The sequence below is a fragment of the Numenius arquata genome, chromosome 3, assembly GCF_964106895.1.
Source record: "Numenius arquata chromosome 3, bNumArq3.hap1.1, whole genome shotgun sequence".
Lineage (NCBI taxonomy): Eukaryota > Metazoa > Chordata > Aves > Charadriiformes > Scolopacidae > Numenius > Numenius arquata.
In genome coordinates this window covers 12990423-13006264 of record NC_133578.1, presented here as the reverse complement: position 1 = coordinate 13006264, position 15842 = coordinate 12990423, and the positions used below count along the sequence as shown (strand labels likewise).

At 43.8% G+C, this 15842-nt stretch overlaps 1 protein-coding gene across 2 annotated transcripts in view; it reads right to left on the bottom strand.

Annotated features, from left to right (window-relative positions):
• The window catches only part of SEMA5B (semaphorin 5B), a 133869-nt gene that overhangs the window by 111522 nt on the left and 6505 nt on the right, over window positions 1–15842 (bottom strand). For both annotated transcript variants that reach the window (XM_074144783.1, XM_074144784.1), the window contains exon 2: window positions 6520–6619. In XM_074144783.1, coding sequence (XP_074000884.1) covers window positions 6520–6619 — 100 coding nt within the window. The remainder of the gene's footprint in view (window positions 1–6519; window positions 6620–15842) is intronic.

Genomic DNA, 15842 nt, shown 5'->3' with positions numbered 1-15842 from the left:
AAATCACAGTAAGAAAGGATGGTATTTGTTTTTCTAGGTTTCTCTGCAGCAGCGCTTTCAGCTACCCTCCTACGATCTGGATATAATCAAAAACATTATCATGCTCTTTGCTTGCTCACGTCCTCATTAATACCTCAACTGGCAAGGTAATTCTCAGCCAAACGTGACTTAGTAGGGGGTAAAGCTGGTGTAAGACAGTGCGATACTAACGCGAGCCATCAGAAATGGCAGTAACTCAGCTTAGTCATTTTGTCTCAGAAAAGTATTGAGTCAAATCCTGTAGTCAGGGACGAATGGCATGTCATTCCTGGCTGATTACAGGACAAGCCTGTGGACTATTTAACCTTTGGCTATGTCCACGTGGTTGCGGCCAATGCTAACTTGTTTGCATGTTAGTCTCTCCATGATATAGGAGACTTTACTTTTTCAGCCATGCTGAAGCTCCACTGTCTCAGTGTAAGAGTGTGGCAATCACAGACTTTCATGAGCATTTTGGAGACTTATGTCTTCTTTGGAGACGCAAGGCAATCAATTAAACTACCAGGTGGAAATACAACAGTAAAGGCCACCTCTGCCACAGGTTTTCTGTGAGCTCATAAAGAGCTTTGGCCGTGTCCACATTGGCCAAGTGCAGAGACCTCTGAGGTTGTGTAGACTTTGATTGGTACCTTCAGGAAGCAGAGTGTTGCTGCAGGAGTAGCTGTGTTAGGTGCAGCACTGCACCACCTTTCAGATCTACTATAAATTCACGTCTTAGTATCACAGCCTTTTCAGAGGGCAGGCTTGCTCTTAATCCCTTTGGGCCTCAGATTCCCATCTACAGTGCAAAATTATTAGTGCTCTCCTGCCTCACAGAAGCCCTGCGAGGATAGATGTTGGTGAAGGGCCCTGATCATTTGGCAACAGAAAGTATTCTTGACAGAGTTTAGACCCAACGCTGATAGTCTAAATCTGTGGATCAACTCTGAACCAACTTCTGACACTGAATTCCCTGTTTTGCAAAATGCTTTTTGCCCAGGCAGCATAATCTGTTGAGACTTAGACTCTCTTCAGGGTTCAGTGGCAGTCCAGATTTGGACAGGATTGAAGATGCCCAAGGGTAAGAGTGATATTTTCCAAGAAGCACAGGTTTTGAGAGTTTTACTGCACTGCTCTGGAGCTTTCTGCCAAGCAGGCAGGAAAGAGCCTTTGTTCAGCCAGAAATCTGCATGAAACCTGGTGTCTGACAGACTAATCTATCATACACTGGAGACTTTCAATAAACTCAGGGTGCCAAACCTGCTGGTTGAGGGTCCTAGATTATATTTACAATTTGCCATATTTCTGCAAGCTGCAACTTGAAGCAACTCTTCTGGGACATCAGTCACTCCGTTCAGTCTTCAGCTCCTAAGCCTGCATGATCTGGAGCTCTTTTAATCCTTATACAGCCAGGAGCAATAATAGCCAGGAAGGGGTGTGCCCAGGCTGCTGTGCTCCCCCTAAAAAAACTTTTTTAAGTTAATATAGCACCTTCCCTGCTCCACAAACTAACTGTATCTCCTTTCTCGCACCTACCTACTTGACATTAACAGGCACATTCAGTTCAGCTCTGTATCAAGTATGAAAATCAGCCCCATCAAAGCATCCAGACTTGCATCACCAGCAGCTTAGTAGCTTTACATTTGTTGCAGAGAAGTCTGGCAGTCCAGAATGACATGCACTGTACTTCCCAGTTTTAAGTCCCTTGATGCAGCCTTTGCTCACTACCCTCTACCTCCAGGCTCTTCTTGGTAATGACTATTTGTGACAAGGGCTCCTGAGATGCAGTTCACTGTGCAACAGCCATGAGAGACGATCCTCTCCCATCTCCTGATGGAGCTGACAGCCCCCTTGGCAGGCAGAACTGTGAGGACGTCTGGTCTTGTTGCTTTCTGGCTGGTTTTCTACAGTAACACCTCCACTCGCAGTGAATGGCCAACCCTTGTAGCCATGCCTCTCACAGCCACAGCCCCAGCAGGCTACTGCCCCGAGCTGACACCCCCACAGTCTCCTTCTGGGAAAAGTCAAATGTTTCCCTTAGGGCTTCCCAGCCACTCTCTGTGCAGCCATTTGTTTGGGTACCATCCTCCTGTTGTCCAAGCTGTTTCCCTTCAGCTTGCCATCGTGCCAGATTGTCACAAGGTGTCTCAACCATCCCCCTTTAAACCTTTTATGTTCTCCTCACCAGGGAGCTCTTTTGAAGCATGCTTTTTGGCTTGACTCCAAGCAGGGTCTTTCATATAATCATTTCTTTACTGGCTCCTGTCTCTGCCCAACCAGTAATGAGACAGTCTTGAGAAGCAAGGCTCCTTGAGAAGGTGGGATGTCACAGCTACACTATGTGCCTCCTCCATAAAACCCACCCTCCCTGGGGATTGGGCACCCTGCCTACAGCACAGGTGAGAGAGCAGAGCACTGAGTCTCCAACGTGCAGGTGAAATCACTGCCATGGGGACAGGAGAAGGCCAAAATGTCTCTGCTATGGACAGGGAAGGGAAGGGAAGGAGGGAAAGGAAAGGGGAAAGGAAGAACGCTGGAGAGTCGAGTTAGGACATCCTGCCCATGGGGATGGAGGCTTCCTCCTGCCCTACCACCATTACCTCCAGTATCCCTGTAACAGCACAGGCACACTGGCATAGGCAAAGGGTCTGGGGCTGTCTGGCTGCCCCGAGGCTGCTGCTCTCCATGGTTTCTGACAGCCTCTAGATCTGACCTTGAGCTACAGCAAGCAGATACCATCAATTCAAACAGTTGCATCTTTTAAGTCACCACTTTTTAACACAGGTCTCTTTTGCTTGCCCATCGAGTTAGGAAATTAAGCTTATCTCCTTTGTTAAACCATTTATTATACAGCAGCTCATTCAAGCTGTTCTTCCCAGACCATTCACCAGCTGTATTACTGACAAAAGAGCAGTGTCCCAGTCTTCCAGCCTTTGTTCTGGTACCAGAATAATCTCCTCTGTGGCTCTTCTGCCGTGGCAGCATATATACAACTTGTGTCTATAATTCAAAACTACTGCTCATTATGTGACACTAATCTGTGAGAAACTGCCACCCATTTCCTCACCATTACTCTTTGATTTCACATGTTTAGGTAGAGCAAATAGACCCGCAGTTAATAAAAGCAAACTGCTCACTAGGAATGCTGTATGGCAGAGTTACATTTGAAATCTAATAATGGGAAAGAGATTGAAAGTAAAGACAATAAGCATTCCAGATCATACTATTCGAGAGGGATGGAAGTTTCTACATAGTCAAGGCTGCAATCAGTTTCCATTTCAGCTCCTTTATTGGCTTTGACTTGGAAGGTTTCTCAGGTCTGAAAAATTCAAGGTTTATTCTTGATGAAAAGAGGAAAGTGTTTTGCAAAAAAAGCAGGACAATTGGACAAAATGGTATTGCAGATAGCTAGCACAGAAAAAGCAGGATCCAACTTCCCAAAATTATCAGTTTTTTTAATGCATGAGGGGATTTATGTGTCTCGGTTTTTGAGCTGTTGAGATCATATTTTCAAGCTTTTTCTCAATAATAACGAGGTCTAGAAGATTGTTTTTCCTTCCATTAAAATAAGCTCAAATAGTAATTGCATGCACTCAAGAGCTGAAAAAAAGCAGCAAATATTTCAAAACAATCACTCATTCACAGAAGAAAAACAGTACACTAAAATACTAGTGCTACATTTAAAACAAAAACAAAACATGCAAACTATGAGTCAAAATGAGGGTTATGAATTTTTGAAATGTGTGGTTTTATACTTAATGAAATGTGGCTCATAATATGGGTAGTGTGAGATTTACAATGTTCTAAACTATTCATATCCTTACTTGCAAATGTTTGGATTTTACAAATGATGTGACAAGTAAATACATTGCTTGGAAACCATGGTGGGCTTTTGAAACAAATTCTTTTGTTTCTGGATTTTGACTTGGCAGGTGTTTGGTGCAGTGGAGTTATCAAACTGCTCTGGTTAGCGCTCAGACAGCACCAGTCATTCGGGGAGGGCTCTCAGATAAGGATAAAGCTTAAAAATCTGAGGCTCATGTTATTCCAGCTCCCTGTCTGCACGGCATGCCCTCAATACCTCTTACAGTTTCAGTCACGCTGTGTCCAATTCCTGAAACCAAAAACCCTCGTGAGTCCCAGGATCTTCTTTTCTTCTAGGAAGCATTTCTATGAAGCTTTGAAATGCAGGATGAACTAAGCCAAAGAGATGCTGTGGTGAGGTCATACTGCTTTTAAATAGAGACAGAAAGAACTAGTCTGAGATAATTTATAAGGCTATCATCTAAGAGAATGATCTTAACCAGGAAATTGAGAAGTGGGAGTACTTATAAACTCCACCCTGATCCCAAACTCCTTCCACAACCCCAGAATAGCTGGCGTTACTACTAATATGATCTACAGTAGCACATTTAAACATGGTTAACATTTAAATTTAGGTTTCATAAATTACACCCTGTAGAGATGGATAGAGACAGCTCCTATCTCTTTGAGGTATTGTTTCATTTGCAGATTCAAGCAGATGGTGCACGAGCAACTAATGACTCAAAAAATCACCCCTAAAAATAGTCCAGAACAAGGTGTGGATTTATCAGGGAAGGAGGGAACAGAAAAGGCTTTACTTCCCGTTCCCATTTCTCTGGCACAGCTCCAGGAGCTCAGCGCATCCAGAGGATCCATGGTGCTCAGCAGCACTGAGGACCCCTTCACATCCTCATATTCATGTACCTCTCCTTGCCACCTCGTGCAGGGTGGAAATGAGATGGTGAAAAGAGAAAGGGCTCAGCTCTCCCCACTTTCCCCACACCAAGTCTGTATCCAACCCGGAAAAACCATCCTGGGAAATTACATCTCCGTTAACTCTATCAAGAATTCCTCGGCAGAGCCACGTGGCACCATCAAAACTTTTCTTCTCCCAGTCAGGTGGGTGCCGCTTCATGAAAACCGACTTTCCCAATCAAATCCTATAAATACTTGTCACTGCTTCCTCATGCGGCAACACACTGCACTATATTGTACTTCCAGCGGGAAGCCAAATTTGCTGTCATTCCCCTGTTTATAGTGATATTCTAGCCTTGTGTCTAACCACACTCATACAAAATCTTGCGGAGACAGAAACTCCCTCCAGGACGTGTTGCTGGGGTTTGAGCAGGGGTGAGGCGCGTCAACGTTAGCAGCCTCGGCATGGGGGGAAACCTGCCGTGCAGCAGAATTATGGAAACCATAAATTCCTCAGAGCAACATGCCTGTGTTTGTGCAATGCCTGGCAGAAGGCACTGTTCACGGCCGTCCCCAAAGCAATGCCATTCTGATGTAATAAATATTAATAATTGCTGGTTACAGATTCCAGCACAGGTAAAGCCGCAGCTTGAAAAGTAAAATGTTTCTGTATGAAAAGCAGGAGGGTCTCTAGCAATTTGAACAGCTACAGGAAGATAAGTGTTATTATTTACTGCACAAATACACGCAGAAAATGTGTATTAAATCACACTTTGGTTGTCTCTGTGCAGCAAAACTCTCCCTCTGTTACACACCTTGCTCTTTTCTCTTGTTCATATCATGAGTTCTCCCAGCTCTGCTCCTCACCTCCCTGTCCTCTAAAGCTGAATAACCCAGGAAGAAAGCAGTCTCTTCCTCCATTTTCATTAATAGCACAGACTGCTACCACAATGTTATCTGATTCTAAATGTTATACTTAAACTGATTTGTTAGACCATGCTTAGTTTTTTTTCTTTTTGGGTTGTTTTATCTGTTTATTATGCAATAAAAAATAGTCGCTGCTGGGGCTCATGATTCAACCACTCCTGACGTATATTATTTCACTGAACCATAGTTCTTTTCCCTGTTACAAATGCAGCTCTAAATTTGTAAGAGCTTGCCTATGCTCATGCTGTGTGTTTCTACCCTCCTCTTACGGCATCCTAAATAAAAATAATGTTTAAAAATAAAGGAAAATATATGCTAATTATATACAATGGGCTAGAAAAACAGAGTTGCACCAAAATGCATTAGGTAAGGATCTGGCTATATCAGCAAGATGAAGCGACCCGGTTGTAGAGTGAATTCTAAAAGAAGAGAGAAGAAAGCAATCATTTAGGCTGCCAAAGCCTCAGTATGACCTATACTAAGGTGTGCAGATGAACCTGGTACAGAGGGAGTCTGGCCATGGCAAATACACCATAAAGTCAAATTCTGTGCTGGCAGAGGGATGGTGCAGAATGATTTACCGTAACTCTTCTAACATTCACGATACCGAGGGAGATGCCAGCATTCTGCTTCATTAACCAGTCATTTTGACTGCATCTTTTTTTTTTTTTTTTTAAATTCTGGTAATTTTCTCTTCTTTGCAATTATACTAGCAGTCTAAATCCCTCTACATAAATTATAGCTTTCTTTTTGAGGGGAAGACTGGCCACATGAGCTGGAAACACACTCTCCTCTGAAGCCAGAAGGGAAAGAGCTTGAGCAGCAACCCTGTACTAATTAAAAGATTATCTTTACCTTGCTCCCACAATGAGCTGGTTCCTGTTGGCATCCAGTGCAAGCTGAGAAAAGTCATGCACACCTGGATAGGTGAAATTCGAGACCCAGGGCTTCAGATCTGCAACAAAAATGAGAAAGCAGAAAACAATAAAGCTGCTCTAGAAGCAGTGAGTTCACCCGGACATCCACTAATGGATTCCCTACCGAGTTATCTGTCAGGGGAAGGCTAATTAATAATCTATTTAAAGGGTTTCTATTTATTCTGATTCTCCGCAGAATGTCCAAAAAACAGTACATAAATGGAGGGCTGTCTCAGCAGTTATTTTCACATCCAAGACGAAGTGTCAGCATTGGTTTCAGAGACAATAGCAGCTCGATTTTACATCTGTTAAAACTGGGGAACCATCTTCAGTGCCAGGGTTAAGTGACGTAAAGGGATCAGGTTGCCCACTATAACACCTCCGTAGCCTTGCCTCCTGCACTAAGCAAAGGGAAACTGCTGCCTTCCAGAAAGAGGAGGTGGGGGTCAACTGATTGAAAAGCAAGTTAGAGTAGAAGTGATCTGCACTCAAGACCTGGCTGCTCCAATGACAGGTTTTACCTTCTCTTTCAGGTTTTAGGTTCTCTTTTTAGGTTTCACTTTACCTAACATCTGGGATGCCTATCAGTGAATTCCTTCCCTAATTTAGATGGAGGGGGGCTGGGGAGGGTGTCAACACAGGGTCTTTGTGGCTGAGAGACTGCACAAGCATGAGACTGGCTCTGTCAACTAGCTTGGGTTTGCCAATCTAATCTAGGCAATTGTCCAAACTGCAATCACACAGGTTAAATGCAAAGCAATAGATCTGGCTACTCTCTGCTCGTGGAGACAAAGCTCTTCCAGAAGCTACAACATCAGTTGAGAGATCTAGGGCAGATAGTCCTGATGTAATAAAAAACACACCTGTTTAAAGAAAAGGCTGAATTACTATTTTTAAGGTACTCTCAGGCATGATGGTAGGGCACTCACAGAATCCCAGCTTTCAATACAGTTACCAGCTTTGACCTTGTGTGTATCACAGAATTTCAACCTCTCACCTTGCACCTTTACTGCACGAAGTAACTGGGGATAGATTCATATGTAATTTTCAGAAAGTCATCCAGCTGTACTGTGAAGATGGATAGATTCATACATATCTTTCAGAAAGTCATCCAGCTGTACTGTGATGACTTCTCTTGGGAATTTATTCCAACTGTTAACTACTCTGGCTGTTAAATACATGAAGAATACCAAATATCTGAGGGAGCAAGGTACAAATGAGACCAAATCAATATATCTGTAAACCCTCTGCAACCTGTTGACAAGTAACCCTGCCTCATTCAAGGACTGGATGTTGAAGATCCAGGAAGCTCAACGTGAAAGGTAATATCTTTTGGCCGCATGCCCACAGGATACCAATACACAGGCCAATGACCTGATGACTCATAGCAGCAATGATGCAGTTCAGACCAATTCAAAAGGGCTCTGAAAAAACATGCTCCATTGTCATTTTATATCCCCAATGATAAATGGAGAATTCTCACTGAGGGCAGCCAGGTTTGAATGTTTTGTTGTAAGCATTAGTTCCCCTTTTCACAGGGGTAAGATGACAATGCTGATGAGGAATCTCATTAAGGTCTTTGGCATCTTGGCATGCTTTGTAGGATTACAGATGTGCAGTGGTTTAAAACCTTTGACTTATGGACAGTTGTTGAGCAATTTCAAGTCCCTTCTCCCTCCAGGGACAGATGAAACCTAATCAAGCCCTTCAGTTACCAAAACCTTAAGAAAACACATATAAAAGCCCCTACACTCCACTTGTCCTGGCTCCTTTTCCAAAGCAGAACCTTGTGGTGGAGCTTCTGCCTCTGCCCTGAGCACCACCGCATTTTCATAACAGTTCCTAAGCCTCCTTACCATGGAGCTGGACACCATCAGGCCTGGTCCCATGCCCTGCCTAACTGGACACTGCCAGGGCCTCTCTGACAATGAGACCTCCAACCTTGCAATCTAAAAACCCCGTTGCCAGGAGCTGGAGGCTTCCAGCCCTTCTCAGCATTCCTATCACACTGCGTAACCACACACAACACATGTACCTCCTCTGCTCTTCAATGAAAAGGCATGAGTTAAGGTATAACTCAGCCCGTCTAACCTTCAAGCATCTCCACCTCCTACACTCCTCTGGGACCCTTAATGATGTACTAGCACCAGGGAGGCACCGCAGTTTCACCTCTGGCATTCTCCGAACTAATGGGGCTCTGTCTTCTTTTCCTGTAGCTCTTTAGCTGCAGAGACATTTCTGAGCCAAGCAGCAGAACCAGCAACAATAACACCTTTCAGGCAGGTTAGCCGGCTGACATGTGCTGCAGATCTCCTGGCATTTCTGTTGGCTGATGGGGGTGGGATTAGGGGATTGCTGTATAATGATGATACCTTTTAAGGATCCTGCTTTTAGGCCATAATTTCTCTTGTCATTTTAACTCCTCTCCTACCAACTCTTTCCTACTAACTAACCCACTATTACAGTGCAGCGGCAGGAAGAATATTTCTTCATCTGCTGCTCTAAGCAAAAGCTCCTCACTTCAGAGAGGTACACTCATCAGTTCTTCCTTTTAATGGCAAGCTCTGACAAATTACAGGTAAAAATAATTAAAAAAAAAAATTAAAGGTAGTAGGTGGCTTGAATCTTTCCATGTCAGCTGAAATGTCAATCAAGCCCAAGAAATAACAGGCAGTGTCTTGATTTCTATTACTACTGCAGGTGGTACAACTTATACAGAAACCCTTCCCAGTTATAAAATTAAAGGCTGCAAGGCATGCATCCTCATAGCAAAATTAAGTTTTTATAGGCATATAGTTGGAGATTATTAAACCCAGCATGGTCCCAGCTAAGAATGTCTAAATGTGAGTTGTCAGAATTAATGCCAAACGGCACTTTTTCCTTCCCAACCTTCTTTCTTCCTGTTAAGAGGGAAGGGATAAAGTGGAATGGAAATGTAACCAGGAGTTGGGACATGGTCCTTTTTCATTCAACACATTCAAATCTACTGCTCAGACCACAGGCACCCCTAAGGACAGCTCCAGCCTTTCATTTTGAAACTAGCTCAGTTCTGCAAGGTAAGTGCTGCCCTGGATCTATCTCAGATGAAGTTTACACATATGGACCCAATGAACTACAGAGTTTGCTTGTATTTGACCTTTCTCAGAAGGCTGATTTTTCCAGTGCTGACTCTTTAATTTGGCTGGAAACCTTCAGTGCTGGGGCATGTTTACATTTGCAAAAGTATCTGTTTAAAAACAGTATGAAAAATTAAAAACCAAGGCCCTGGCTTTGCATGTCGGCAGCAGGAGCCGGAAAGCAAGGAACCACATGGCTTAGGGGCAAAATGTTCATCAAGGCCTCCTTTGTGCTTCTCATCTCTAATCATTTCCAGGGGGTTAAAGATTCGTGCTCTCACTTCCTCCACATGAGGACCAACGAACAAAAGTTTAATAGTTTCCAACACCACCCATCGCCAGGCATCTGATTCAGATCCTCTAAAGCTCTGCAAGTCCCTTCACAGCTCAAGGTGCTTCAGGTACCCAGCTGCAAAGAAGGCAAAGCTTCGCAGGAAATGTAAGTCTGCAGACACAGCTGTGCTCAGGCCATTATGCATGCATAAGGCAAGGTGAAAAGAGGCCCTCTGCCATTTCGGAGGGTGGTCCCTGCAGCCTGCTGGCGCTGCTCTGCACCGGCTTCCTGAGAGTGCAGGACCGGGAGGAGGATTAGTCAGCTGCACAAAGGACGGCGTGCCAAATTGCAGGAGCTGGGTTTAAAGGCCTGATCCAGAGGCTCTTCAAATCGTTGGCCGTTTTCCACTGAGCTCGATGGGGTTTGGATCAGCTTCTAAAGATGTGGTAAACCTGGTAATACTTGAGCCTTCATCTCCTCAAAACCAGCTGCTCCCCACCTCACCCTTATACTGTGTGTTTTGGAGGAAAGAAGTATGTAAACACTGAGCTGAGACTTCCCTGTCTGAAGGACAGCATTTACTGCTTCATCTCACTGGAGCCCACTTGTAGCTCCCATCTCCAGCAGGCTGTAACAGCTTTGTGCATCCAGCACACACCATGCAAGCACAGAGAGGTTAAATGCCCATGCCTTGAAATTGCAAAGCCATTGCTAGGTGCATGGACCATGGCTAACCACTGTGCTGTTCAAGAACATCTCTTCCGGAATAATTCTCAGCATGGATTTCCTAGTCTGGAGTGAAAGCTAAACTAAACAGGACCAAGGATTCTTGGTGCAAAATAAGGGTATACCCACATATAAGCTACCCATGCTTCTATCTAAGCTAGCTTTGAATACCAGTGAGGCTGCATGAGCAAAAACCTCGGCTTGAATTACTCATCCAAGTATTTCTCCTGCGTTTTGGGCAGAGTTTACAGCCCAACATGAATACCACACTGCCAGTTGCAAAGTCATTCTCTATACAGGAGATGGGTAGTTGAAAGCCAATTCATGCACATCTGTATAAGCCCTGTTCACACTTTTGAATAGCAGTGTAGTTGCTGCTCAAGGTGTCCACGCATTGAGTTATTCTGGAATAGCTCCTCATGACAAGTGCCAGTTCTAGTCACTAGCTGTGCCACCATGTAGAAACATGAGTCTCCTGATGAAAACAGAAGGATTGCACAGAAAATCTTCAAAGATATCACAAAAAGACCTTAAGGGAGGAAGATAGGGAAGTTAAACATGAAGGAAAATTCATGGATACCATTCCAGAAAAGGCACCCTGAACCACATACATTACATAAAGCCCCTGTAAAATAAGTAGGGACTTGCGCAATGAAGTAGAGCACACATATAGCACTGGGGGCCTGCCAAACTCAATGGGAATAGATAAATACGTGTTCTGCAGATAATCAGACCTACTTTTGTGCAGTGTTGACTTGACCACACATTGAGTGCTTCCTTGACTGCCTCAGTATGGTCTCACTCATGAGACTTAATTCCCTTAGCTGATGAGTTCATGGCATGTTTAATTACTGTGTGTATTTCAGCATTCCTGGGGAGGCCCAGATGACAGCCATAACTTCTGTAACTATACAAGCTCCTCTCCTTTTGGTTTGCTGAAGCCCTGGCACAGGGCAAACCATGTACAGCGACTGACAGATACTCCAGTTTGCAAGCACTCAACCAGTTAGATCTTTTTCAGACCACGCACTAGCCTGGAGCACTCTCAGTATTACATCCTAACAATGACCGACAGATGCAAATCACTTTGTAACAGAAGGTAAAGTCTCAGGCTGTCTTCTTGTTATAGACTGATGAACTGTCCCCTTTTCAGAATCAGACTTAGCATCTCACACCATCCTCTGCTTCAATTATCCTCAGTATTCAGAACATTTTTCATGAAGCATACAGCTGCCTGCTAAGACTGAGGCCACAGTTTTCATTCTGTGTGGGCCACTGACAAGATCCATCAGAAGCAGAGCAAACAAGGCTGTAACCAAAGATCAGAAGGCTAATGACTACCCATGCTACCGCCTGTCTTCTCAAACACAGCAAGTGTGGACATCTCCAAGGATGCACAGAGGTTAAAGTCTACTTACAATGTTATCTTTATTAGACTGACAATGAATCATATTTTAATATCAGCCTCATTTTAAATTTTAGCTCTCTGTTGTAGGTCACACTGCAGGTTAATGCAATAGTTGTTGGAAAATAACTTTCATTCCTACCTCATGCTAAGACGTAAAAGTAGCCTCCACAACACAAAACCACTCCACAATTCAGCAAATTTATCAGGGGAAAGAGAAATCTTTTGCTGCGCGGGTAGAGCTGAGCAAACAAATGTGTCAGCACTCAGAGCTCAACTTTACTCATGAGGCCAAAAAACTCAAGCTGGCTTTACCCCAAAAGTCCTCCTACACATACATATCACTCCACTGTCTTGTCTTCCCATCACCACCTCCACCTCATTACTGGTATTCTCTATTTCTTTAACCTGATCTGTTGAAACCTTTAATTGTACATTAAATGTGTCCTCATCCCAACTGCTGCAATTTCTAGCTTCATTGCCTTCTTAAATCTCTAATATCCACTCACAGTTACACAGGACTCAGAAGGCAGTTGGCAAAGTACAACCTCTTCTACAAAATGGGCCAAACCAGCAGTTTCCTTCTCTCTCCCCTCAATACCCAAATCCAACTCAGATGTTCCTCCATCTGTCTCATTTTCATAGTTTCACTCAGTTTACCCCTCTGACTCCACATTCACCACTCCTCCCACTCCTGCTTTCTTTTCTGGCAGTCTTCACCTTCTAGCCATGTTTCTACCTGATTTGTCTCTGAATTCTTCCTGTCTTGGCCAACTACAAAACTCCTCCTCAGATGAGAGAAACAATGAGCTAATGCATGAGTGGTTTGAGAGTCACCATGATAGCTGTTTGCAGTGAGCCATTCCCTTTCAATGAGATCCAAAAAGCAAAAGAGTTGCTAATGTCCCTCACCAGCCTATCCAAGAATGTGTGGATAGGAGATGACTAGAAGAAGAAAGAATAAAACTTTTTCTCTCTTGGTATCATGAAAGAGGGAATAGTCCCATATCTCAGCTACCAAGGGACAGAAGGAGACAGAAGAAAAGGCTCTGCCCTTTACCACCCTGAAGGGAAAAGAAAGAACCTAAGACTCAATTTGTACCTTCACAGACCCATAGGAATCACAATAATCATAGTAACCCAGACATATTATTTAAAGTTATGTCAAATCTATATGATTTGGCACCTCTCCCCTCACTGCCTACAGCTCCTCCTTGAACTAACCTTGCTGAGCTTCTTCCATCCCAAGAGAGAAATCACATCTGGAGAAGTAGGTATGGTCCCAATGGAACTGACAATGGAGTCTCCTCTGTCTTGGGCACATCATGAAACTATTTAGTGTCTTAGTGCTTCCAATTGTTAAATGGGTTTAGGGATACCAGCTAGTGCATCAAGACCTAATTATCTGTAAAACACGTGATGTCCAGGAGGCACTAACTGTTGCTAATGCATAGTGAGCATCTTGACTCTTTGTTTCCTAAATTTTAATCATTTCTTCAAAACAAGTGTTGCTAAACCGTTTCAATATGGAGAAAAAATAACTTAGTTCAAACCTAATTTTTGTGAAAGTACAATTATGACTGCTTGTTTATTTACTTTTTTGTTATTAATATGGAGCAGCTGGCAAAACACACCAGTCTATCAGGAAGAACCCAGGGATTCAATCCCAGATAAAGAAAACACCAAATAATAAGCATGAACTAGTACTCACTCCCAGTATGTGACAGTGTGCAGCTAGGTTGTCCTGGGGGCCACCCAAGGAATGAGATCAAAGGACTGTGAGTCACATTCCCAATTCTGCACATTTCTGAAGTTCTTCAGCGTTTCTGCTCCATCAGAGAGGCCAGCCTTGGCCCATTCTCTGTTCCACTTGGGTTCCTATTTGCAGATGGTGAAGGGCAGGCAGAAGCTCAATCAAGACCTGACCTAGGGGAGAGCCAGGAGACTTCTACTTGTAAGCCCCCAGGCTTCAGGGATTGGGAAAGAAGTCATGTTACGTGAGAGATGCTCTTCCCTCTTCAGCATGGCTCCTGTTGCTCACACCTTCACAAGACCTCAAACCCTAACTAACATCCAGATCACAGATCCTCCCTGGCAATGGCCGTTTAAGAGCAAGAGGAGACACCACCGTGCTACAAGAGTGCAGGATACGGGTGCATGTCCATGAGTCATGAGCGTATCCATTTGCCATGCCTGAGCTCAACAGGACCAAAGGTATGTGTCTACACAGCACAGAACCTTGTGGAAAGAATGGATCTGGCTTTTCTCAGTAGGCTACCAATCGAGGCAATCACTACCCTAACACTGCCTCCTCTCTTCAACAACCCTCCTCGAAAACCTTGCCTGCTACCGCACACAGCACTGCATGGTGTCATGCAGCCATAGCCCTGCGCGCCACCACCACCCTGTGAAACTGCTAAGCAGTGCCACACACAGCCCCACCATTACCAAACCCAGAGCCTTCTTGTTTTCTTAAGGATGTTGCTGCGTGTTTAAGTATTGTGATCCATTGTTTGCTGAGACAAGCCCTGCAGCTGTCAGGCAATCTCCCTTGCTGAGAAAGATAAGGTGAGTGCTCATGCATCACTTGCAGCTTCCTATGACATTCTGATCAGTATAATCCCTCTTTTCAGACAGGAAAGCAAGCTGCATCTTGGCTCCTACAGCCACTGCAGTCTGAAGGAAAGAACGCTCCTTTGTCATCATTCAACCATCATTCAATCTGCCTTCTTCGCATCTGGAGGCAAATTTTTTTCACCGTCCTCACAGTTACATGTGTACATCAGCCACTTGAGTCAGCAGAGGTGGTGCAAGGTTCAGGACAACTGTTTTCACTAATAAGAACATAGGAGAGGGCAGAGAAAGCCTGCCTAAACTCTCCTTGAATTTCACCTGCAGATAGACAGATTTGCCACAGAAGTGGATGTGTCTGATTTTGATGAACATCTGAAACAGAAGTTGACGCTCTTTTCTGACTCACCACAGACTGGAGATGCCAAGTCAAATGCTCAGCTTATGCTTTTTAGCTAGCCAGACCTATGAGGACTCCTGTCGTCTGTAGACAAAGGTCTCACCGTGAATCAGTTACACCAATGAATCAGAGCAGAAGCTGTAAAATTCTGAAAAGCTTTAGAAATGAATCTGATCTCACAAGGATGAGTGTTTTTAAATTGAAAGCTGGCTAATAATAGTAAAGGATTATCAAAGACCACATTTCACCAATGACCTCCACCTCTTTTATTAATGTGCTGTAAAACAGAGCAATCCCCATGTATAAAATACAAATCTGAATTTTACAGCTCAAGCACTTCCATTAAAACACATTCTAAGGATTGCCCAATGTTATAAAAAGGAAAGGCTGGATGATCTATGAAATCAGAGCTTTTAAGCCAAAGCACACGAGTTGTTTCTGGATTTTATCTGCACCTCCCAAAGCTAGAAATGATCATAAAAACCTCTAACCCAGTCTACTGTGTATTGCAGTTAACAGACTTTCATCCAGCTAATCCCATACTAAGCTGAGGAACATGTTGGGTTTCTTAAGCACTTGATTCTGCCATGTTAGAGGAACAACTTGTCCAGTTGGATGTATGGTAGCAGACCTCACTAGAAACAAAATTATATGCTATGGTTTCCATTTACAGACTGCGCACTTCGACTGTGTCCTAGCTCAGCACATAAACACACACTCGGTTTCAAGTACACAATCCCACTGACTTCAACATAAATACATATTAAGT